This window comes from Lepisosteus platostomus, chromosome 3, assembly GCF_059453375.1.
Source record: "Lepisosteus platostomus isolate fLepPlt1 chromosome 3, fLepPlt1.hap1, whole genome shotgun sequence".
Taxonomy (NCBI): domain Eukaryota; kingdom Metazoa; phylum Chordata; class Actinopteri; order Semionotiformes; family Lepisosteidae; genus Lepisosteus; species Lepisosteus platostomus.
The window spans coordinates 17,722,782-17,749,018 of NC_142613.1; the positions used below are offsets into that span (position 1 = coordinate 17,722,782).

Consider the following 26,237-nt stretch of genomic DNA (forward strand, 5'->3'; position numbering starts at 1 on the left):
CATTGTAAAAAATTTGCAGTAATAGAGGAAATTCTTTTTCACAGCACTGTAGGTTAATTGGCTTCTTGGAACATTGTCTCTAATGTGAATGTGTTTGTGTGTACCCTCTTGCTTGCTGAGAAAAGCTCTAGCACCTCTGTGGCCCAGAATTGATCTGAATTGGATGAAGCATTTAGAAAATGGATGGATCAATTTTTTTACACAGAGGTATTGAGTAACAAATAAACGGGTACTAGTGGTTTTTAAAAATACAGCCCTACAGTGAAAGTAAACTGAAAATACTTAATCGTTTAATCTTTTTTCCCCCTCTAATACCTGATTCCTGTATATTTGAATGAATTATGGTTAATGATTACAAAAAATCAGAACTACAAATCCCTATGCACTCAGAATTTGCACATCTTTGATACTTAAGCCTATATGAATACAAAGGTTAAAACATTTTTTTCTTTATTAAATAAACCTTTTTTTAATATTTGACGCCATTTTTGAGGGATTGGAGGTTGGACACGTCATCCCTCTTTCATAACAGCTATCTTGAAATTTCACATATACCCACAATTGCAGAATTCCCTATTATGTTTTTTTTTTATTTAAGGTTTTTTACCTGACACCTTTCATGTGTACAGTATTAATATCTACTGGAAATGTATTTTACATACTGCAATCAAATTATGAAGCACCTGGAGAAACATAATTCATAAAAATACATGGCTACAAGCAATAAGGATGAAGCTTCCATTTTAATAGAGCATTTACAGGAGTCAGAGTTGCATTCTGAACATGAAGTCCAGAGTGACTTGCATAATGAAGAGTGAGACTGCGTTGTGCATGGGGATTCTCTGCAAACAGGCTCAGTCTTCATCAGACCCCTGATCTGAAGGAGGGATCTTCCATGGCTGTACCTCAAATAGCGGCACTGCTGCAAGAAAAAAAAATATTTCACAAAAAATCAAGCTGGCTGTACTTGAATATGGGACCTTTCTAAACCTAGCTGGTAATATAATTTATTTTAATAAAATGTTTCTTCCTCCACCTACAACATTAAAATATAGTGACCACAGAAAGCACTTGGTTCTTGTTTTATGTACTGTTTAAAATGTACACAATCATCAAAGATAAAACTTCAATGTATAGCATATTCTAAGCCAAGTCTTCTTTTATCGGACATGCAGAATGATACACTAATTGTTGTGTACAACAGATCTATTGATGGAGTGGACTAAGTGTGATGGTCTGGATAGGAGTCCAGTTGCTAAAGAGCTCCTCTTTTATGGATTACCAACTGTGTGGGCACTCATTTGTTCATCTTTGATATTATTGTAGCAGGACAATACACATCTATATGCTTCTTATGTAACAATAGCTTTCTTGTGACAGTTCAGCATGGGTGCTCTACTTGCTAGATTCACTATATTTCATTTAGCATCAATGGCTCAGAGACCATTGAAAAGGAATATACTTATAAAGGCTCTTTGAAGGATGGGAAAAAAATCCCAAAACATAGCATCTGCATCCTGATGCAGAGCATACATTTCAGTTGAGCAGCTCAGTTGTACAAGTGTGACTTTCACAGAAGGCTTCCTCGTTTTTGTGTGAATCTGCACAGCAATTGTCTGTGTCATGCCTCTTAGTTTTAACAATCTTTTCTGCAGCAGATATCCTGAAAAGGTTTTCATTAAATCTCAGAAAATAATTTGTCTGCTCTCCTCAATGTCAGATGTCACTTAAGTCAAACTCTAAAAGGGAATCACACACAAGAGCAGGTCACATATACTATGTTTTATTTTCTTTTGAGATAATGATACATTTTTCAAATGAATCCATAGATTATATCGATTATGTACAATTACTTGACACTGTTCAAACCTGTATGGGTCGCCTGGTTAAATTTCACTCTAGGTTTGAACAATTTGGCCTAACCAAAGTTCCACCTTAATTCAACTGGTGAAGTAAATTCTTCTACAAAGATCTGTGTGTAGTCAGCCTGCTGTGCATAATGACTAATGTGTGTCGACAAAGTGGGTGCTGCTCTGTGGTTGCAGGTCCATCTTATGTATGTTGAGTCTTTGAAATCCCTTGGGTTAAAATTCTATATAAATGCAATTATTATAACCTGTAATCATGTCATTGCAATTAACTGTTACTTAGGGTTTAATATTATGAGAAATTACCCCATCTTTTCTTGATGTGAGGAATTAAAAGATATTCCATATAAGACTATTTGAAATTCACCAGGGCGGCACGGTGGCAAGCATTGCTGCCTCGTAGTGCTAGGGCCTTGGGTTCAATTCCTGGGGTAGTATCTGCATGGAGTTTATATGTTCTCCCCATACAAATGCATGGAGTTTGTGTTTACATGGATTTTCTCCAGGTGTTCCAGTTTCCTCAAATAGTCCAAAGACATCATGGTAGGTTAACTGCCCCTTGTGTGAGTATGTGCATGGTTGTATCTTTATGTGCCCTGGGATGGACTTGCCTTGCACCCATTGCTTGTTGGGATAGGCTCCGGCTCACCGATTACTCTCTATTGCATAAAGCAGTCAGAAAATAATTAAACGGATTAATTTCACCATCAGCACTGAACAACACATTTCTTCCCTGGAGCAGAAGCAAGTCAACTTACTTGGAGAGCTCCTCTGTGTACGCTGGGAAGCCTTCAGTCCCTTCTCACTCATCTGAGGTATTGGTGCTCTCACAGGACGTGGATACATCCCAGCATTCCACTCAGTAGTCTGAGCCAATCTCTTGGCAGTTTCCTTGGTGACAGGATAGTCTTCTGACTTGTTTGTTGCCCAATTAGGCCTGCTTTGTACCCGCTGGCTAGCATTCATATCTAATGAGAGGAACATCTACAAGGAAAAACAAGGGTTTTTCAATAATAAAGGACTGTAAAACATAATAAATAAAAAATCTCCTTGATAAATAGCTTCGTTTTGTAAAAATAGTATTTTTGAAAAGAAATTACTTCCAAAATGATTTTTGTTTAGGAGATTATACTGATTCAACTGCCAGCAGGATGCAGCAAAATCTACAGCTGTACCAGGCTGAGAAAAGAGATGGTACCACTGATGCCCACACTAGGTAGACTGCTTTGCTATCTGCAAACTACTAGTTGTTGGCCCAGCAAGCCAAAAAAGGAACTACATTATCAAGTTAGCTTTGTGCTTGGGCAGTAAACCGACAGAGGAACAAAAATACAAAGTCAGAACAAAACTGATGTGGGTTAAAGTTTATGTAGAGCACCATTAAGCATTTAAATGTACAAGCAAACACATTAACTGAAAAGCAATTACACTTTGCAGTGGCGATTAAAATCAGTGTTGCCTTCTCCCAAAGCAGTGATGATTAACTGTTTAAAATCCTTTGTTTTTTCAACATTGGCTCAAGGAAAATGTGTACAGCTACAGCTATTCATTTTTTCAATTTTTGAAATACAAGGTATAATATTTAAGTGTATATCATGCAACTTCTCACTGAGGTAAAAACTGTTAATTTGTATTTTAACTTAATTAAAATCTAAAATAACAATGCAGTCAATACAGTATATTTTATACTGTACTCAATGTGATTAACAATATTTTGTGTTTATTTTAAGATTATACCTGGTTCATTTCCATGCTCCACAAATTGGGTGTTAAAGTCACAGCTTATATTCTGATTAATAATTATATTTGTATATATTATACATAAAATTAAGTTGAAATTTAAAAATGGGATTTCACCTGGTTTAATTATTCCAGGCGATGTTTGCAAAATTAATATTTTAAATAGACCCACAACAGTCCATCTTACCTATTAACCCGTTACTGTTTGTGTAATTTTCTTTAGAATAAAAGAACAGAGTGAATTCAATATATGTACTTACAAGTGACTTTGCTTTCCGCAGTTTGTATGTAGAAGCAGAAAGTGTTTTCTTTGGTCTGTTTTCTCGTTTACAGAGATTGGTGGTCATCCCTTTGCCTTTACGTTGCCTGCCAGAAAAAAATAAAAACAAAACTTAATACTGTATAACCAGTGGATCGTATAACTGCTTAGCTGGTATGGGTGTATCTCAACTAAAACAGCAACACATTTCCTACACATTAGATGTCATTCACAAATAGTTTATGTAAAATATCTGGTTTTATTGTCAATGTAACATATACAGGCCACATTACTTATTCTTTTGTCAGGAGTCACCAATTATTTTACTACTGTATACCTTTCAGTTTGGATTTGCCAATTATTGATCACTCAGCTCACCACTCCAACATATGTACCAGAATGAGGGCTGTACATATTCTTTCCCCATCATGACTATAATTGTGCCTCTTATATTTCAACACACAATAGAGGTGTTGTTTGGGGGAATGATGCTTCTATTACTGGCAAGACACAGTCACAGTCATCAACATCCCTGACTCAAACTAGCCTGTCTAGACTAGTGTTTAGGACTTAGGTTGCACTTCAAGCAAATCTGCTGGCTGAATTATTTGATTTCACAGTTTGTTTTAAATTTACCTACCCTTTTCTAAATTTTAAACAATTGTAGCTTCTGAAATAAAATTTAAGAGAAGTCTCTTGGAGTTAGGTTAACCTGTTTTTGCACTTTAGCTTGAGTAATAGCTACACTGCACTGTAACCTTTTAGTAATGATGAGGCACAGCAAATAATAATCTAGTTTAGGTATTATCCAGACAATTGATCCTGCTTAAAATAAGATGTGTTTCATGTGACATCATGACTCTTTTGCTCAGCATTACATCTTTTAATTTAATTCTATGTTTTGGTCTACATTAAAGATAGTGAAATATGCTTAAGCTGTAAGATATTTACAGACAACTATTCCATTGCTCCAGTAGCTGTGATATGATACTAACAGGCAAAAACAATTTACTCATTTTGCATTAATTTTTATTATTACACATTGATTGCTAAGTTAAATATGGTATTTAACAGCACTTATAAGCAATACATTTAATTTTGGACTGAAGTTACTTAAGTAGTCTTACAGCAACTATATTGTACACTCAGTATTTTCTTACGCTTGGTATGCCTGCTCAATGGGATCAAAGTTCTCCAGATAGTTGAAGCGTAGGGTGTCAGTTGGGTGTCTGTCAGAGCCCCTCCAAGGTGGGAGCTCCTTCCTTACTGTGGACCCTCCCTTGTGAGATGGAGGTGCTGTCTGGACCATCTTTGTGCAGCTCACTGCCAGATCTGGAACTTCATGGCTTATCGCCTTCACCTCCGGAACAACAAACTGGTCCTTTGTAGGAGTCTAATTGGTACAAGAGTTCCAAATTTACATGAATTAAATACAAACAACAACAATGATCAACAGCAAATGTTATGGATGCCTAAAAACAACATGCAAGGTGGCAAAGATCATTTAAATCTGTAAGGTTCTGAATTCAGACAGTAACTTTACAGCCTACAGAGTTCATTAGAAACAATCTCACTGTTATTCATCTGAAATGTGGAAAAGGTCATATGGTAATAACAGACCTCAAGTTGGGCAAACTGCAGATATGATTTGTAAACAAATTAGTTATATATTCAACAAGTTACAGCTATAGCCACTGAAATTCAATAGCCAGGGAAATTCAAATGTTAAAATGCATCCTAAACTTTAGCACTGAGTCTTTTTTTTCTTAACCACCAAGAACTTTTTTAATGATAGATGAGTTGGCTATCATAAACCTAAAACTATCAAAAAAACAAAGTTAGCCAGAACAGTTTCTGAGCTTTGCTTTTCAAATCTCCTAATTTTAACAAAACTCAATGAAACACAAACTCATTATAGGTGGTCACTTGCCATTGAAATATTCACTCTCTCAGTATTTTAAATAGTAACCTCTTAAAAGTAGGTTTAAGAGGATGTGTATGCCATCACCTTTGGTCTGCTGATATGAAGCTCCTTAACTGTTTCTATGTAGTGCCTTTTCCATACACCCTGCTCGAAAGGTGTGGGTGTGAAGTTGATGTACCAGCCTAACCGCAGGCACTTGGGCATCCACAGCTGGTCCAGCTCAGTCAGCTCCTTCCAGTGCCAACTCACCTACCATGAAACACAACCTTACTTTCATCATCCTGATAAACAATCTAAAATACTGCAGTGCTATGCAAAACTAAAATTTAGTAAGACACTCATTATCTAAGGCTATGCCAAGTATTGCAGGCATAAAAGAGTAGTATAAAACTGAGATAATGGAATAATGGTAAACCACCATGAAGGTATCATTTCATAAGGGTTTGTTTTATATATATCTTTTAAAGGATCTTGTAATCATGGGAGTGTGTTTTTAAAACATAAAAGAACAATTGTAGACCAGCTTAACTGTCATTTGCTTCCATATTTTTTTTCAGTGACAACTGAATAAATGGTCATCTGATTCAGGATAAAAAACACAGCTGATTTAGGTTTTGCCAGCTTAATTGTATCTGTTTGAACTCTTTTGCAATTGCTTAACCAAACATAGATGCAACTTAACCAACATACAGTAGATATTTACTGTTTGTAACAATCTGCTCCTTTTGCTAGGACATAGGTAGTCTTAGGTGCTGTATGCTGAAATGTACTTTAATATGCATATCATGTTCATTCTTTCTTTTGCTTTTAGTTTGTAAATTGGACATGATGGATGCAGAAAACAAATGTATAAATGTCAGTATAACTTAAAAAAGAACAGTTGCTTTTCAAAATGTTTTATACTCAGTGTTTCTCTAGCACCAAAGATCTGATTAATAATACTTAATTGGATTTACAGTAGTTATTAGATTTCTATTTATTATGGCCTAGCAGTAAAAGGCAAAACTAGGAAAAGAGTGACGCAGAGTATTGTGATTTACTGAGTATAAGACCCATGGATTATAAGAAGCAAAAAGTCAATAGTTTAACTATTCCAGTCCATATTAGGTCTCCTGTCCAACAGCCCTGTGAGAATGCCCTCAGGCTGTCTCTCTTTTCCACCTTCAATTTTCAATCAGGCAACTAATCTAATAATTAAGTGCCTGATTGAACTGTCTATTTAAAGCTTAATTCTCCACTAGACCAACACTCAGGTATTCATCTCCCCAGAGCTGTGAGATCACTACAGTAGCTTCACGTTCTTCTTTCGACAGCAAGCATTAGTTCATTACCACGTCGGTCTACCAGAAAAGATTCACTTTATCAACCTCTTCACTGACTGCCTTCCACCAGCTTGACCTGTTTCTCTGCCTCCTCGGCTCTTCTGAAACTTCTGGAGATGCAAAAAGTCCTGCACTTGAGGCTTCGGCCAGTTGTTTTACTTTAGTGCTGCTCAGCAGCACCTGCAGTGAGAATGTTGGAAGCTGAAGAAAGAAATCCTGCAGGGATAGGAGATATGCCTCACATCCTGGTGTGCCACAAATCAGCATTACTACCACAGGAAATTAAACAGCTGAAATGAGTGCTGAGCTGCAAGATAAGAGAGAACAGATGAGAGATGATGCAGGCGGCAATATCCATCCCTCTGGGTTCCTCCTCCTCCGGCTACTCTTCTTGTTCACTGTGACAGATAATTCCTCACTCAGTATGATATTGTCTTCTCCATGCAACCATCATCTTTACCATCTGATGAATTAATGGTGGCGTACATTCTATCCCAGCTGACTAGGGATGCCCTGGCTTGAGAATCCACATTCGACGCTCTTCACAAACCTGACCTCAAAGGGGAAGAACAACTTAAACAGAACACAGGAAGGAGTCGAATTGAAAACCGGTTTCAACACACAAGGGACATTACAAGTATTTGGTTTATATAATGTTCAATACTCATGCCGGGCATTGTGAGTATCTAGTGATGCCATTTGAATCTGCAATGCTCCTGCTGTCTTCCAGACCTTCATAAATGACATCTGCTGGGATCCTCTTGATGACTTTGTGGTGTCATCTTCTTCTGCAACCAATGGGGAAAATATTCAGGACGTTCACCGGGTCCTTCAGCAGCTCTGGGAAAACCAGTTTCACAAATCAGAGGTGAGACTTTCAAAAATCAGAGGTGGCCTTCCTGGACCATATTCTGTGCTCCACCAGTCTTCAAATAGATTCCGGCAAGGTTGCAGCAGTGCAGGACTGGTCAGCACCAATCTCCCTCAAACAGATCCAGCATTTGATGAGGTCTACCAACAACCGTTGGGTATTCAGTATGATTGTAGCTCCCATCACAGATTTAACTAAGAAGGGGCCCCAATCATGGTAAGTGGACTCCTGAAGTGCAAATGGTCTTTGAGGACCTGAAAGAGTGACTTGCTACCACTCTTATTCTTCTCCAACCAGATCACACTCAGCCCTTCAAGATCGAGGTGGATGCATCTGACATTGGAGTGGGAGCTGTGGTCTCTCAATTTCTTGGTTCACCCAACAAAAAGCCTGAACCTGCGATAGAACAGAAAGTCGCTGCAGCTCAATCTGCCAACCCAGCTCCATCCAAAGCGCTGCCAGATAAAACCTATGTCTTTGCACAAGCCTGACAGGAAGTGTCGCAATGGGGTCATTCTTCCAGACTGGCGGGAAACCATGGATGCCTTCCCACTCTGGAACTCCTCTGCCGTCACTTTTCGTGGCTGTCTATGAGTACAGACTGTAGTGTGCTCTCTGAAGGCACCAGTTCTGTAGGGTTTGGGCATTTACTGGGACAATTATTAATTGTAGCAGTAAATCACAAAATGATTCTTTTGATGGCTTTAGAATCCAACCATGCGATATACTCAAACAACGCACACACACAGGTACTAATACACGAGGATACATTTATTAATACATAGAATATGCATATATACCTAACAGATCTTATCGAGAGGGTTATCAGAATACAAAAGGTATATATTCAGTCAGTTACAAAGTGTTACATATATCAAGAGGACATACGTTCAGTATATCATTCATTTAGACCGTTTCGTAAATGAACTTGGTTATAACTTCTACATTAGATACTCAAAACAAGTACATAACTCTTAGGAATTAAATTGATATCAAATGGTTGGGATAACAATTGAATTCTCGAGCAGTAATACAGTGAAGTTGAATACTCATCCAATCTCTGGGGATTCAGATCTCCTGCGGGCACAAAGAAACAGTTGCAGGCTGTTGCTGTCCAATCCGCGCTCTCTGGCTCAGTGCCAGGCTGTGATGTGCGGCTTGCGACTGGCTAGTTAGTGTTGGCTTTAACTAGCAAAGTTTGCACAGGAGAAAAGATGACTGTGAGTCCCAGCAAGTCAGGAAGAGGACCAGTTCGTTCCTGATGAAGCGCTAGTTCTGAATAGTGATTCAGCTGTCCACAGTTCTGACCTGTTCACGAGGCCTGCTGCTGGTGCTAACCTCGGGTGGATCCTCTGGTTACTCTCTGCCAACCTCCGCTCTAGACTCTTAGAACAAAGGAAAGTTCTGGCACTCAGACACACTGGCCGTTCCGTGGTTGTCCGGGCTGAGTCTCAGGATGGTCAGGAGGCGCGCTGCTAGAATGTCCTGCCCTTGGGAGCCTTCTGCTCCTGGGCCGTCCTGCCCTGGAATTCTCCTTTGAATTCCCTTTAGAAAAGTCCACAGAATAGTCTCTCAGGCCCTCTGTGTTGCCTGTTTTTACCTGGAGGAACTTCATCTCGTTCATTGGCTGAAAGTTTCCTGGGCATCAGAGTCCCACGTGGGTTACTTGGCCCTACCAGTCCCTGATTGGTTGATCAAGGTGAGATATGAGTCACTTAATCCTGACACTTAGGAATGCAGTCCAGATGTCCATCTGGCACTCCCTAGACAGATAGGCGCCAATGGATGACCATTGATCATGATAGCCAGGCTTAGCTAAGTGCATCCCCCTTTGGGAGCTGTCCCTTATCAAAAGAAAACATCTTTAAATCAGCCTGCATGAATAGTTTCTCTGTGGCTGCACCACAGAGATGAAGGGAGAGATGAGGCCTCATTTGGGAAAGCACAGCAACACTTAATTCTGTCTTATTAACAAGCATTGCCGCTACAAGACGTAACATCTTTATGACTTTTTGCCCCATATGGAAACGAGCTAAGGACTCCTGTCGGTGTCAGGCACCTGTGGGCCATCTTCTTTCTTTGCCTACTCCAGATCGAACCTGGCAGCACATCTCTACCAATATCATCATGGGTCTCACTCGCTTCTGAGGTCTTTATGTAATACTAATGGTGGTCGATCGCTTCTCTAAAGCTGCTAATTTAGTTCCTCTGCCTAAGATACACTCTGCTGTCCAGATGGCAGACATCTTTGCTAAAGAAGTATTTTGGCTTCATGGATTTGCCGACAGGGTCCCAATTTGTCTCTCGATTCTGGAAGGGCTCTTGCAACAGACTCATGCCAATTCTGTCATCCTGGGGATGGGACCAATTCGTGTCCCACAGTTGCCAAGGGCAACCTCAGCATTCACATGAGCTCTCAACCATCTACTGAGACTATGCAGATGAGGTTGGGATGCCTTTCTATTAGACCAGCATTTAATCAACCTGGTAATCAACAAGGTCTCAATCAATTTAATAAGCTGCCTATTAAGCCAACTCACTCTGCTGTGTCAATACTCCAACATTGAGGTACACACTGAGGTCTTAGCAAGCAAACAGTCTGCTTTGCAGTCACCAGTTTTTTCCTGCTATCTCATTGGAGCATTGGAGCTCTCACAGGAGCATTGACACAGCGGAATTTATTTTTCCCTCACTACCAGCATTCTTTTGTATACCGCTGGCAGTTTACCTTTTTGCCCAGTGGCAATCTTTTTCAAGGTTTCCACTCTCAAGCTGATCCAGTCTTTTTCCTGAGGAGAGCCTCTCCTCTTCTGACCATTTTTCCCCTTTCTTTTTTCCTGCTCAGTACTGTATTCCCCCAGCACTCTCTCCGTAGTTTCAGGCATCTTTTTTCACCGGAGCCCCATATGCCTCGCTACCCACCTGTTTGCACCATTTCTCATCCATATTACCATCATACTCTCACTCTCCTTCACTGAAGTGGCACCCAAAAATGTGTGCTTGTGCTTCAGCCTATCACTTAACTGTAAGTTTTTTTTAACAGCAGCTGCAGCATAACAAATTCACCTTGAGGTTTAATCTGTCATTGCAGTTTTCCATTTTGGAAAAATATTTTCAGTGATCCCCATCAGTGATGGGGTTCTGAAAAAATCCTGGCATAAAGTTGTCTTCCTTACCTGTGCGCACCTACAAAGACTCCGGGGATCCAGGTAAGAAAATACATACAATGACAGCACCCTTGGCAGGACTGTTGTGAAGTCAAGGGCCTCTTCTGGAATTCGATTACGCAACTGCTTGGAAGCAAATCGCAGCTGCACCTTTGAACACTTATTGAAAAAGTCTTGCAGCACCTGCTTTCGCTGGGAGTCTGTCCATTTGTCAAACTAAACAAAGAAAGACACAAACACCTGCTTACAAGGAAATGTAGAATACATTGTAACAAATTATTTAAAAGCCTACATTGACAATTTCATATGGCTACCAGAATGCAAAGAATTTCCTATTCTCACAAGCTAAGGATTTGACATTTGCAAGAGACTGGATAAAAGCTTTAATTGCTGTAACATTACCGTTTTTGCAAAGGCATCACATGAATTTCTAGATAATACTATTTTAACTTCACAATAATAATGCATCTGCTACATATTTAAAAGAGATTTTAAGATGATATTAAAAAAAAGTCAAATATTTGACCTTCAGCTGGTGACCACAATGTCGACTAAATATCGCTTATTCTTAAACTAAATAACACTTACTCTTTAGAGACTCTCCACGGCTTGTAAAGAACTCAATAATGTGTATCATATCTTACTTTGACTTACTCCCTGGGCTAAACTGAGGATGAAGGGAAAAGAGACAAAACATAAATTACAAATGAAACAAAGATGCTATGAAATAAAGATCTACCTAAGTAAAAAATACCCTCATGTTTTATACAAAATGGGTACAGAGAAGCACCTTCCAATCAGATCTCAAAAGCTAAGAAAGCCTGGATCTGACCAGTTTTGGGATGGGAGAACCCTAATAAAAATCAGGTTGCTGCTGTAAGTGGTGTGACTCTGTAGCAAAATTATATCAAACTGTATAATAATTATCACAGTCTGGCACTTAGATCTTCTGTTGAAGCTATCGTGGTGTGCAACATCAAGCCTGGGCAACCAAAATAATCCAGACAATGCTACAACAGACACCTTGGACAGGAAGCAAGTACATGACAAGGACAGAAAAATTGATTTCTTCAAGGATCAGTATCATCTGTACATTAAACCACCCAAAAACCACACCCTGAAAGTTTATATATGCCAATGACATCTGTCTGGCACCACAAGCCCACAATTTTGATATCTAGAACCAAGTCATAAATGAGAACATATTAAAGTGAACAGTACTGAAACACATGGCAACTCAAACCAAGCCTCGCAAGTATCCAGTCTATTCCACCTCCGCAATGCACTAGCTACACAAAAGCTTAACATTCAGATATACAATCAGAAATTGCAGCACCATCCTACAACAACATACTTGGAGTAACACTAGACAGAATGTTGACCTTCTGGGAGCACTTAAAGTCAACAGTAGCCAAGGTCAAATCAAGGGAAAATCTGATCTTCAAAGTTGTTGGTACAACTTGAGATGCACTGTCTTTTTCAGTGTATCCCTGTAGGGAGGGTGAAGATCATCATGCATTCACAGAGTAGACACCCAGCTCAATTCCACCACCTGCATCATCACTGGAAACCCACCCCACTCCCCTGGCTCCCTGTCCTAGCAAATATCACTTCTCCACACATTCGATGACTTGCAATAACCCACAAAATGCTAAACAAATCCAAAACATCCCTTGCCTGCCACTACGAGGACATATGTAATCCATCAAAGACAAGTCTGCCATCAAGAAAGACCCTCACCAGAAAGACTTCAATGCAGCTTCACCTGGGCTTCAGAATGGGAATCTTTGGATAAAACAAACATGCACACCATCATCTGCCCTACAAGTAGTACAAGAAGACTACCGTCTAGCCAGTACTTGGATTTTGATATCACCTTGAGCTGAATTGAATTTGAAAAAATATAACTTGTAAAAATAACCTGATTTACTGGACTCTTTTCTTAAATGTTCATTTTCAAGTTACTAAACCTAACTGAACAATTATAGGTAATTTAAAATCTATTATAGATGTAGATCTAAAAATAAAAAAAAATGTAAATTGCTAATTAAAACTATTAAATAATAAACAAATAAATAATCAGGAACACAGCTGGGACAAAAAACAGCAGACACTGGGGTCACAAGTACCTGGACCGAGATGCCCTGCTATCTTTACTATTTCACTTCATTTTCACCTATTGGAACAAGGTCAATAGTTTTGAGTAGCTCATTTTAAATCCTGGAGCAGTGTCCTTAAGATAATATTATCTATAGAGTACAGACCACAGGGGAGGGGAGGCTAGTTAGATTATTATTATTAATTAGATTATTGATTCCTCTTTCTTGTGTTACTTGCCGTATCTATATACAGTACACTGTATATTAAGGATACTAACCTAGAGGACTAAGGATATACCCGCAATATATAGGTTTGCGTGTAGCCAGAATAAACATTCTGGCCTGGCTTATATAATAGAGAACTGGTACAATTGGCCACAAACACCAAGCCCCTCTTTGAGTGGAAATATGAGGTTCTGTGTAAAGGAAACCTTAATATAGTAATGAATTCACTAGCCATTGCCAAGAGTCTACAACATCAACTTAGGATTTCAGAGGTTCAAGCCTTCATCACATTCTCTCGCCATTGCCATGTTGCTTGTGTATCCATTGCTCGGTTCTTGGGGTTTCCGCCCTTGCCGCTCCTGCCCTGCCATTTCGTCCCTCACTTCCTGGGTGTGAACCCGGGTCTCCGGCGTAACGGAACAGGGTACTTGCCAGCTGAGCTAAAGAAGAACTCCCCCAGCCCGGCCGGCTGAGATCCCTGTTATACGCAGGGGTATATTCGTTACATTCTCCCCCTGCTTAATTCGCCGTCCTCAGCAAAGGGTAATCCCCGTACGGGTCTCCGTTGTAAAAGGTCTTGGGGTTTCCACCCTTGCCACGCCTGCCCTGCCAGTTTGTCCCTCACTTCCTGGGCACGAACCCGGTCTCTGGCGTCATACAACAGGGTACTTGCTGGCTGAGCTAAAGAAGAACTCCCCTAGCCCGGGCAGCTGAGATCCCTGTTATACGCAGGGACGTATTCATTACACTTGCAACCGAACCTGAAAATATTTCCATTTTCATGTACACAGCAAGCTGGAGGGTGCTATACAATTTTATCCAAAACATCTAACCATTATATATCGGCCACCTTGAAATAGAACATTCTAAAAATTCAGCTCTGAAACTGGGATGTTTGGAATGTTTTTGAAGCTCTCCAGGAACAATTTCCTTGACGTTTTTAAAAAACAACCTGATAAAACCCTATATACATATGAACAAACCAAAGCGAGCTCTGATACTGTTTTAGTGAGTTTACAAATGATGTAGCACAGCTTGAGGTTAATTCTCACAAATTCCCCTGAACATACAGTACATTTAAAGCAATCTGTATAAGATGCGTTCTAAGAGAAGAATAATTTCCATTGTAACTTTAGTAACTGTTTTTTGGGGCTTAGTGGTTCATACTTCAATTAGCTATTTCTGAAAAGAGTTATCTTTTATAGTAAATTAATACATCATGTGAAGGGTTTCTCTTATGATACAACATTATTTCCTTATACAGTGAGAATACCCTGTAGCCCTTGCATAACTTGACATTTCCATGATATTATACACACATTTGTTGCCCTTACCCATTTGCCAAGCAAATCTCTTCTTTCTTGAAATACCTAAAAAAAAAAAATCCGTAATATAATTTCTCTTTTTGGATAAAATAATAAGAATATATATTTATCTTTGAAAAGTGCAAAAGGTGATAGACATGGACACTGAATTAAGAAAAGTATGAGACAGCGTCAGTAGATGGTGGATGCAACAGGGTACGTCCAGACTCAACTCAATTCTGTGTGCGAAAGCACTTGCCGTAAAAGATGGGAAAAATCATTGGTTTGTTAAAAATGGAATAAAACCGAAACAAATAAACAAAAACACATTATATATTAGGGCTGGGCCTTGGCTTTGGTGATCTACAGTAGGCGACTGCATAGGGCCCTGAGGCCACCAGGGGGCCCCCTTAATGTGCAACAAAACATTTTTTTTTAATCAAATGTGAGCCAAACATTTATCTCCAGTTGACATGGTAAATGACTCTTATCTTTGCCATTAAGATGACAATATCGGTGCGGTTTCAGCGGTTGCTACACCGAATGCTGTTCATTTCAAATTCTGAAAGTAGTAAATATTGTGATGATCAATTTTATTAATTGTTCATTACATCTAACATTTAATGAAACATTACAAAAGTAAAAGTGGCCTTTTCCTTGCATTGCAAACTTATGTTGTAATGGTTAGAAATTAAAATAATTTATTTGCAACTGATAAACGCACATCGTCCACCAAAAGGACATACAGTGCCTTGCGAAAGTATTCGGCCCCCTTGAACTTTTCAACCTTTTGCCACATTTCAGGCTTCAAACTTAAAGATATAAATTTTTTATTTTATGTGAAGAATCACCAACAAGTGGGACACAATTGTGAAGTGGAACGAAATCTATTGGATTTTTGAAACTTTTTTAACTAATAAAAAAATGAAAAGTGGGGCGTGCAAAATTATTTGGCCCCTTTACTTTCAGTGCAGCAAACTCACTCCAGAAGTTCAGCGAAGATCTCTGAATGATCCAATGTTGTCCTAAATGACTGATGGTGATAAATAGAATCCACCTGTGTGTAATCAAGTCTCTGTATAAATGCACCTGCTCTGTGATAGTCTCAAGGTTCTGTTGAAAGCGCAGAGAGCATCATGAAGACCAAGGAACACACCAGGCAGGTCCGTAATACTGTTGTGGAGAAGTTTAAAGCCGGATTTGGATACAAAAAGATTTCCCAAGCTTCAAACATCCCAAGGAGCACTGTGCAAGTGATCATCTTGAAATGGAAGGAGTATCAGACCACTGCAAATCTACCAAGACCTGGCCGTCCCTCTAAACTTTCAGCTCAGACAAGGAGAAGACTGATCAGAGATGCAGCCAAGAGGCCCATGATCACTCTGGATGAACTGCAGAGAACTACAGCTGAGGTGGGAGAGTCTGTCCATAGGACAACAATCAGTCTTACACTGCACAAATCTGGCCTTTATGGAAGAGTGGCAAGAAGAAAGCCATTTCTCAAAGATATCCATAAAAAGTCTCGTCTAAAGTTTGCCACAAGCCACCTGGGAGACACCCCAAACATGTGGAAGAAGGTGCTCTGGTCAGATGAAACCAAAATCGAACTTTTTGGCCACAATGCAAAACGATATGTTTGGCGTAAAAGCAACACAGCTCATCACCCTCAACACACCATCCCCACTGTCAAACATGGTGGTGGCAGCATCATGGTTTGGGCCTGCTTTTCTTCAGCAGGGACAGGGAAGATGGTTAAAATTGAGGGGAAGATGGATGCAGCCAAATACAGGACCATTCTGGATGAAAACCTGTTGGAGTCTGCAAAAGACCTGAAACTGGGACGGAGATTTATCTTCCAACAAGACAATGATCCCAAACATACAGCAAAATCTACAAAGGAATGGTTCACAAATAAACGTATCCAGGTGTTTGAATGGCCAAGTCAAAGTCCAGACCTGAATCCAATCGAGAATCTGTGGAAAGAGCTGAAAACTGCTGTTCACAAACGCTCTCCATCCAACCTCACTGAGCTCGAGCTGTTTTGCAAGGAAGAATGGGCAAGAATTTCAGTCTCTCGATGTGCAAAACTGATAGAGACATACCCCAAGCGACTTGCAGCTGTAATCGCAGCAAAAGGTGGCTCTACAAAGTATTAACCCAAGGGGGCCGAATAATTTTGCACGCCCCACTTTTCATTTTTTTATTAGTTAAAAAAGTTTCAAAAATCCAATAGATTTCGTTCCACTTCACAATTGTGTCCCACTTGTTGGTGATTCTTCACATAAAATAAAAAATTTATATCTTTATGTTTGAAGCCTGAAATGTGGCAAAAGGTTGAAAAGTTCAAGGGGGCCGAATACTTTCGCAAGGCACTGTACCTATCAGGAGCTGAGAAAAGGAGTTGCAGAAGAGAAGGGCAGGATAAATGATCTCACAACAGAAGTATCCCAGAATAAGTCACTGTAAAAATGCATTTCTATTTCATTTGGATTTAAGTCTTTCTGATCCATTTGACTAATGAACAGTAGACAGTAGACAATTTTCTAGCTAGACATGTAGACTACTTAAGGTGTTTTACTAGAAGTTAACAGGTTCACGTTTCACATGGTTACTTCCTGTAGCAAAATATATATTATCTTGGTAAAGTGTGTGCTTCTTGTTCTTGTACTTCAAAGATTGATAAAAAATAAAACATAGTTATATTATTCATTTATTTAACTGTTCTAAATAGTAAAATGAGTTTGGGGTGGGAGCTGGTCGTCTATGTGTAAATTGTGAGCTGGAGGGCTCTTTTCAAGATCTTGCCTAGGGCTCCCAAAGAGCTAGGGCTGGCTCTGATGGTAAAGTGCACAAGTGCAGTATATGTATATGTGCAATAATGTGATCAGGCTGCAGATCCACTTGAGGCTTTTTTATAAATTCTGCAAGCACCAGTGGACAGTGAATAATTGTGATGAGAGTGCACAGGTGTGCATTTGCATTTTGAACCAGGTGTTCAGACAAAAAAAAACTTTCATAATAAATGTAAAAAAATTAATTTCAGTATTTTTAACACAACTGACATTGTTTTCTGTTATTGTGTAATTTTAATGTCAGCCCAATTTTTTTTAGAACAAAAAAGTTTCAGTTTTGTTATATGGCTGGTTACTTGCAGCAATTATTAACTGCACAGTATTTATCTGTACTAAAAATCTGTATTGTGCTTTGGGGGTACATGTAAAGTGGGAGTTAATTTCAAAACACACTGTAATTACAGCTATTACAAAGACTATAACAAGTGGGCTGTATCAATAATGGACATTTCATTTATAACAAAGGATCCATATACACATGCCATAAACACAGTCCTAAACAATTATGAAGTGCTGCCACCTCTGGGACAAAATCTTGAATATAACCATGATTAAGTACATGAGACAGATATGAGAACGTGATCAGTAAATCATAGTGGTAACAACTCTAACACAGGTTGCTTTATAAAACAGGAGAACACGTTCTGTTGACAGACTTGAAAAGATAACTACAGTATTGGAATAATTAAAGAAAAAATATATGCTCTTCAAAAGAGGTTCTTTTAACCTTGTCATTTGATAGCTGATGGTTTAAAGGTGTCCAGGTGCTCATCTTTGTCTGCATCTTCAAACCATTTGTGTGTTTGGTTGGAGCAAAAGCCATTCTTCTCCGGTACAAAGTAAAGGTTTCTGTATAGACAGAATTTTTAAAAAACAATCTAAATAGTTTCTGTGAAGTCTAAGGTTATGCCTTTAGGTTTTAGTCATTTTAATACTTCCAAGATACAGTAGTTGAAAACAACTTGTGGTAAAGAAAACAACTGAAAAAAACAGAAAGGTTAGCAGGTTTTCTAATCTTATTCTAGACTAGTTGCAGATGTCTTATGTTTTGTTTGTTCTAACTGAACTTTTAAATGAATAATCTCTTAATTACACTATTTTAATAACTAGATTTTTATTAGCCAAAAAATATTTTCAGCACTTGTAAATATTCCGTTTTAGGTGTGTTTCTGCCAAGAGATTTATTAAACAAAAATGTCTTTAACTTTTTAATTGGATATGAATGAATTATGTACAGACACCGCATTATACTGTATTAAAATCTAAAATAAAAGCCATTTTAGCTCCATGTGGGCTGAGCTGCATAAATCCCAGACATCTGGACATTGAAACAATAAACCTAGATGAGGAAAGTTCTGACATATTGCATCTGGTATAGGCTTAAAGCTAAATTCTTTCGCCATCCAACTTTATAAGGGGTTTAACCATGTAAAAAAAGGTCTGATGCGATATTGGGGTATAATAATCCTATTCAGATCTCAGGTGGAACATAAACGTCTGTTTGTAGACTTTACCAAAATTAATCTTTTTCTAGGTGGAACTTAAATACACAACTGGCTCGAGACTAAAACAGCACAGACTGGACTATTTTAGAATTAAAAAATGAACTGCATTATGTTCTGTACTAATCCCATGATCCTGTTCAAAATCTGATCAAAACAGCAAAAAGAGGCAAATATTCCTCTTGAAAAGTTTAGCTGAAAATGATATTTTTGACTATTTCTGAAGTATTTATCTTTTAGAATCAGTTCTCTGTTTTCAGACGGCTTCTTAAGCATCTGCAATATCCCACTGCACAGCAGAGTGAGTCACTTTAGATTTTATGAGCTGCAGGTATGGAAAGAGAAGTATTACCACTCATTCTAAATCACCATAACTAGGAATTAGATCCAAAATTATACTCAGCACAAATGTAACCTCCCCCCACACTTCTCTATCATCACCCTCTTTTAGAAGAAATGCTTTTGCCTGTTGACAACAGTATTTGATCCTATTTTATGACCCAAACTGTCTCTTTTGCTTTAGGATTCACAATGACTAGACATATAAAACTTTCACCCATGTAGAGATCCCCATTTTAATCTGTAATTTAAGAGTAATTTAATACTCAGTCAGCACAGACAAGAAGGATGTGGTAAATACAAGAATTGCAGGACATTTTTGTTTAATAAATCTCTTGGCAGCAACACACCCAAAACGGAATATTTACAAGGACTAAGTGCTGAAAATATTTTTTTGGTTAATAAAAATCTAGTTATTAAAATAGTTCAATTAAGAGATTTTGCATTTAAAAGTTCAGTTAGAACAAACAAAACATAAGACACAGGACAAGCAATCCTGATACATGGAAATGGAACTCATTCTTGGCAAAGAGACTGCATGGGGGAGTCTCTGCTAGTACAGTAATTTCAGGAGGATGAGAACGTTCTCTCCTTGGATGAAGAAGAACTGTGACACTTAGCTATCTTTGGAGTGATGTATGATTTGGGCTGCTTGATAATCTTCGCTGATTCTAAGGTTGCTGCTGGAAGAGGCGTTAGTGGGGCCAGCAGGGGGCGCTCACCCTGCGGCTCATGTGGGTCCTAATGCCCCAGTGTAGTGACGGGGACACTATACTGTAAACAGGCGCCGTCCTTCGGATGAGACGTAAAACCGAGGTCCTGACTCTCTGTGGTCATTAAAAATCCCAGGGTGTTTTTCGAAAAGAGTAGGGGTGTAACCCCGGCATCCTGGCCAAATTTCCCCATCGGCTGTTATCTATCATGGCCTCCTAACAATCCCCCTCTGTGAATTGGCTTCATTACTCTGCTCTCCTCCCCACTGATAGCTGATGTGTGGTGAGCGTTCTGGCGCACTATGGCTGCCGTCGCATCATCCAGGTGGATGCTGCACATTGGTGGTGGTGGAGGGGAGTCCCCATTACCTGTAAAGCGCTTTGAGTGGAGTGTCCAGAAAAAGCGCTATATAAGTGTAAGCAATTATTATTATTATTATTATTATTATTATTATTCTCTGCAAATAAACCATACATTCTGCCTGGAATGTCTAGGGGGACTGCCAAAGGGACTATGATCATCTCTACAAAGAGGGAATTATTTTTAGAGAAACTGTCTACCTACCCCTACAAAAGCCTCCCAGGAAATGGACTTAACTTCTGTCCCAAGAATACTTTGTAAGACATTAGTATGGTATATCATGGTAAAAGCAGAGTACAATAAAGCACAATTGAATAATGGGAAAATATAACAGGGACAAAAAACTGAGCACAACGCAGGTAAACTATGACGTAAGCATGACTACACCATGGAAATGTAGAAAACAGCTGTGCGTATTTATCACACTAAACAGTGATAAATAAGGCATAAAAATACATCAAAATTTCTAGTCTATATCTAACTGACTGTGACCTTGAATAAGATAATGTGCACACACAGTATGTTTCCAGAATCCCAAACTTGACTCTTTTATATCCCTACTCTCCAGCGATGAAAACGTCACTTAAATGATCTCTTTGAATAGATTTGTGTTCTGAAAAAATATACATAATAAAATATAATTATAATAAAATATTTCAATGTTTGCAGATTAAAATTTCAGTAACTTCAATAAGTGAAAACCGTGGCAATAAAGTTAGCTACAACTCACCTTAATACGCCTCGGAAATCCGCCCGAGTGTTCAGTATTGGAGACGTTTAACTCAAAAACAGCAAAAACTGAAACTGAAATAAATATCAGTTTTCGCAGTTTAAGACACCTTGTGATATATCTGAGCCTGGAATGCGTTTGCCACCTGCAGTTCCTTGATATTTCCGACAGGTCTTCATAATTTTTTTAAAACATCTTTACCTTTTCTAATGACGACCATTTTGCGTTACCCGTTTCCAAGACAACCAAGATTCTACCACACCCCCCCTGTAACTATGAGTCGCCAATAGCGACGGCATCACGCAGTCAGACAGTTGCAACTGTGACGCCGGTTTGTCATGCCGAGACACAGGAAGTAAAACAAGAGCGTTACGTCAAAATAATAGTACAAGTACGCAAGCAGCAAAGAAAACCAGTTTAAATCTAAATACACACGATTAGAGCATTGTTTATTTTTTTATTATTAGTGACATTTCATCCAGTACTCATGCTTATATTTTTCGTACCAAGCAGCATAGGAGAAATATGACAAAATACATAAAACGTATACGTGCACCATTTCTCTTGTTTATACAGAGAACGTAATAGAAAATTAAACACGCTGTGCGTTGATAAACATTAATCAATTTAAATCAGAACATGGAATATAAACCTGTATAAATGTGTTTTGAGGCAGACACAACTACTAATGTGTACTGCAGTTGCGAGGCGCCATGCTAGATTTTAAATATCCACATTAACCATTTTGTGGGGCGGGGTTAAAATGCGGGGGGCAGAAAGTGCAGATTACCAAAAACAACACAAGCCTGCAGGTTAATGTACCTGCTTGCCTCTAGTAGCCGCTTGTGGTCGTCATACTTTATCTGCTGTGATCTTACTTTCTCACACTTCAGTCTGTGGATGGTTCCTACCCTCATCGAAGAAAATCGCTTGCTTATCTCCAACACTGGGTCCCCGAGTACGGCGCGCTCCCTGTGTTGCGCGTTCCCGTGCAGCCCTGACGAACCTGCTGAAGAAGACGGCACTGAGAGGTTTGGCGTTATTGTCACCCGCACTAGAGACAGAGGGAGCAGCTCTGTGTTGCGAGATCACTGGAATTGGAGGTGAACTTTCATTTGATAAATTGTTTAAACATTCATAAAACTTATTTCGAAATCATTTTGGTTCTTAAAATGCTTTTAGTCGTTGTATATGTCATGCATTCCCATGTTTTTGCATTGGTTTACGGAGGCTGATTTTCCGATTGGGTTGTTACAATGTACAATAGCGATAATGTGCGTTTTATACTGTGGCTTTTAAGTGTTTTTTTTCTTCCTCCGCGACTCATTCAGTTTATTACGACAATGTTAGCGCCAAAGAGCACACGTCTCGAAATTGAATGAATGTAGCCACACATTTTCTAGCGTTTAAGCTAAAAATCAGGCGAGGCAAATGCAATCTCTACTGTTTGCCTAAGTGAAAACCATTTCACTTTATTAAAACTATCGGGACTTGTGGATTTTGGGCCCATTAAATTCCATATGTGAAACATCCTAGTAGCTTTACTTGGTCTTGTTCTGTGAAATTATTGTGCACGCACTGAAGGTGTTACCATGCACATGCGATAGGGTTACATGGATGGAGATGCGAGTCTGGGGGATGGGAGCCGGTTTGCAGGGGGTAATTGAAGTCTTGAAATCCAATACAAAAGAGGAATCTTTACAAAGGCTGTATGTTGACTGCGAGGGTGTGTACGATTTGGAATATACTTTTAAAACCTAGATTTACCAAACAGAGGAGCGATGTATTTACGTACCATTATGTCTACTGTACATAGTATTATGTGAGATAACGCTAATTTGAGCATTTCAGAGATAAAAGATAAGTGTCATTGGGTTATACATTTATGAAGTGAAATAGTGTGATATAACCTATTCCCTGCAAAATCTGAATATTATTTAAATCAATAGTTATTAACTAACATCAGACATTACTCTGCACAAACGAGTGACTGTAGAGTAAGCTTTCCTTAGGTCTGTGAAATAGGTTTGATCTTTGTGAAAACTAAACCACTTAAGCTCCTTTATTACTAATTGGATGTTGGAAGACAATTGAGAGCAAATCAGACTAATATAAGAAACATTGATTTTAAGGTCTTGGCATCATACTTTAGAATTTACTGTATTTCTGTAATATTTTCAGTTTCTGGTTGTAGAACTAACAATTATCGTTGTGTTTTGGTTTGAAATTCACTTCTACTTCAGCATTCTTCCTCTTATATAGCTTATTTATTTTAAATGCTACATTTTTATCACCATATTAGTAGACACCTTGAATTCCTGTGCAGGTGTTTGATCAATATGAGACAAGATTTGCAATGCATGTATTTTACAAGCAAAGGGTAGCAGTACAAGTACAGTATAGGACATGAGGAAAAGGACTATGCTGATTGATTTGGGTCTTTTGATATGATCAAAACAACTTTATATGCCCCGCAGCAGAAAGCTCTAAATGCTCATCAAAAGGGCTGTTTAAATGTGGCAGTAATTTTCACTAAGGGTGAAATACCAAACTTCATACATGTGTGTGGAAAAAAGTTGTTTGATAGGCTATTGTAACCTTTCCATGTGTGCTAGGTAGTAGGCACTTGAAAACTTGTGATATTAGAGTGTTGCTTTTTAAACTTCATTATGTTTAATCTCTCCTGTTCCAGGTTATTTGCTCGATTGCTGATTTTTTTGTTTTGCTGGTCGTGCACTGGACACCAAGGTGTGCAACTTTACAACAGCAAACGGCTCTTACAGTCTTCTTAGTCCCCATTAAAGACCCTCGGTGTGTGGGATTTAAAGTGATTCTGGGTGTTCTGCAGTGCTCAGAGTTTGTAAGGGGAGAGCAGGGACAAGGACTGATGACTGGCACCTAATCCCAGAACGAGAGAAGGAAGATGGATAATCATGGAGATCTACCGAAGATTAACAAATGATCCTGGAAACAAAAGAAGCTGCAATGTTTCACGGATGAAATTTCTGGATTAAATGGATGTGGTGGAGTTTGTTAAGACTAAACTTTTCAAGATTCCCTGACTTTTTTTTATTCTCATTGAACCTTTTTGTAAATTGCAAAATTTAAAAGAAGAGTTTCTTTGCTTCCGTTATCTGAAGAGTGTGATACAGAATGAGGTTTCTTTGGATCTTTTTCCCCATGTGCACATATCTGGCAATCCACATGGATACAGTGGAAGGGCACAGCATGTTTACCTGTGAGCCTGTCATTCTGCGAATGTGTCAGGACTTACCCTACAACACCACCTTCATGCCCAACCTGCTGAACCACTATGACCAGCAGACTGCAGCTCTCGCCATGGAGGTACTTTGATTTTACCTCTTATTGTGTATCAATGATTTGGGGGGGGGAGTCAATGCCGATTGGCTGTGGGTGGAAAGCACATCATGTTTCTGTTGTTATTTGAGCCCTTTTGGGTTTTCTGAGCCAGAGAACCATAATAAATGCAATTGTTTGTCGTCGTATGTAGCACTTCCCATCTTCACATCGATTCCTAATGCAGTCTGCATATACTGTAGGTTTTGTGGGTGGTGACCCACTTTATCCACTGCTGAAATGCAGTATCCACTTTACAACACCAGCAGCATCACTACAGAGGGGCTCAGGTCTACTAGGATCTCTGTTTACTGTCTCATCTGAAGGATGGGACCTCCTAAAGCACAGTGTCCCCAGTCAGCATATTATGACCTATTTGTCCACTAACACCACTAAGAACCGCGACTTTGTTCTCCTTGGAGGTCTTCCTTCGAAGTCCTGACCAGGGCCTCAGCTTTTGAGCTCTGATAAGATCGGAATTGAAAGTGTTAATGCTGCTGTCATGATCTTTATGCAAATTGAATTGATTATGCAAAAGAGCAAATCATGTTGTGGTGGAAAAGTGCTACTATGGTAGTGTCTGATATGGGTCAGACTGTTATGGAATAGGAAATGTACCTGTTTTCTTGCAATGCTACCTGAAACATTAAAAGTGGCACTTAATACTGATAAAACTCTTCCTTTGTTAAAAAAACTGGACTGCTTCGAATAAATTGCTAATACAAAAATTAAAATTACTGAGATATGTATTCTTTGCAACCTACATTGGGACTACAAATGAGTGGATGCATGGATATACAGTGCCAGTACAAAATTATTAAGCCCCTTCAAGTGATGTCCCATTTTGTTTAATTAAAAATGATGCATAGATATTTCTTAAAGTGAATATTTTAATAAAACCTTGTACAGCTCAATGTCAGCACATTTATGGGTGAAATAAATTAAAAGTTTAAGGTAAAGCTGTAAGGAAAGAACAAAATTAAAAATATTTTTATTGCATATATATTCACCCTCCTTTGCTATGGCAAACCAAAATTACGGCAAAAGTTTAGCTATCAGTCATCCATGAATATAATAAGGAGTGCTGGATAATCAAATATCTGGGTAAATCAAAATTTAAGTATGTTATTACATGAGCATTTGTGCTAAATGTTCAGCACAACCATTTGTAAGCCAAAACTTATATAAGTCTTAAGGCACTCTTTTATAGTGTATTTGCACTTACAACTGCAGTAGTGTTATATTAAACTGTATGGTACTTTAATAATTAAACAGTAATTCAAGCAAACAGCATTGCTTCAAATTATGTAACTTAACATACCTCAATTCATAGTGTTTGCTTACTTGTCACATCCATAGAATGCTTTTCAGCTATGACTAAAAGGGTAGCATTACCCTTTTAGTGGAAGACACATTCTAGCGAAAAGTGTTCCGCATTATGCACACGTGAGACAAGATACTCACACAAAGCAATGTGGAACAATGCTAAGGCAGCACGGAGAATGTGGGTTTGTGTAAATATTTTTAGATAAAACTAGGCAAAGATGAGAAAGTATATCTTCTCTGTTGTGGATGTTCACAGTAATCGAGTGGCATCCATTCAA

At 38.8% G+C, this 26,237-nt stretch overlaps 2 protein-coding genes across 12 annotated transcripts in view; one reads left to right on the forward strand and one right to left on the reverse strand.

Annotated features, from left to right (window-relative positions):
- Window positions 1-724: 724 nt before the first annotated feature.
- fbxo16 (F-box protein 16) lies at window positions 725-22,254 on the reverse strand. Of its 9 annotated transcripts, XM_088624774.1 has the most exons (11): window positions 21,277-21,610; window positions 20,751-20,799; window positions 18,359-18,480; window positions 14,810-14,845; window positions 11,161-11,367; window positions 7,159-7,329; window positions 5,876-6,040; window positions 5,028-5,260; window positions 3,869-3,974; window positions 2,627-2,852; window positions 725-922 (listed from the first exon to the last, which is right to left on the reverse strand). In XM_088624774.1, exons 3-11 carry the CDS (start codon window positions 18,452-18,454, stop codon window positions 855-857), a joined length of 1,308 nt encoding a protein of 435 aa, XP_088480900.1. In that variant the 5' UTR covers window positions 18,455-18,480; window positions 20,751-20,799; window positions 21,277-21,610; the 3' UTR covers window positions 725-854. The 9 variants fall into 9 exon arrangements, with proteins under 9 accessions (XP_088480900.1, XP_088480902.1, XP_088480901.1 ...); XM_088624776.1 differs by lacking the exons at window positions 20,751-20,799; window positions 21,277-21,610 and adding an exon at window positions 22,155-22,254; XM_088624775.1 differs by lacking the exons at window positions 20,751-20,799; window positions 21,277-21,610 and adding an exon at window positions 22,099-22,223.
- Window positions 22,251-26,237, forward strand: part of fzd3a (frizzled class receptor 3a) — a 38,137-nt gene continuing 34,150 nt past the window's right edge. For 2 of the 3 annotated variants that reach the window (XM_088624766.1, XM_088624767.1), the window contains exon 1: window positions 24,091-24,621. In XM_088624766.1, coding sequence (XP_088480892.1) covers window positions 24,430-24,621 — 192 coding nt within the window. In that variant the 5' untranslated portion in view covers window positions 24,091-24,429. Of the gene's footprint in view, window positions 22,380-24,090; window positions 24,622-26,237 lie in introns of those variants that run through there. The other variant, XM_088624768.1, reaches the window with a different exon arrangement.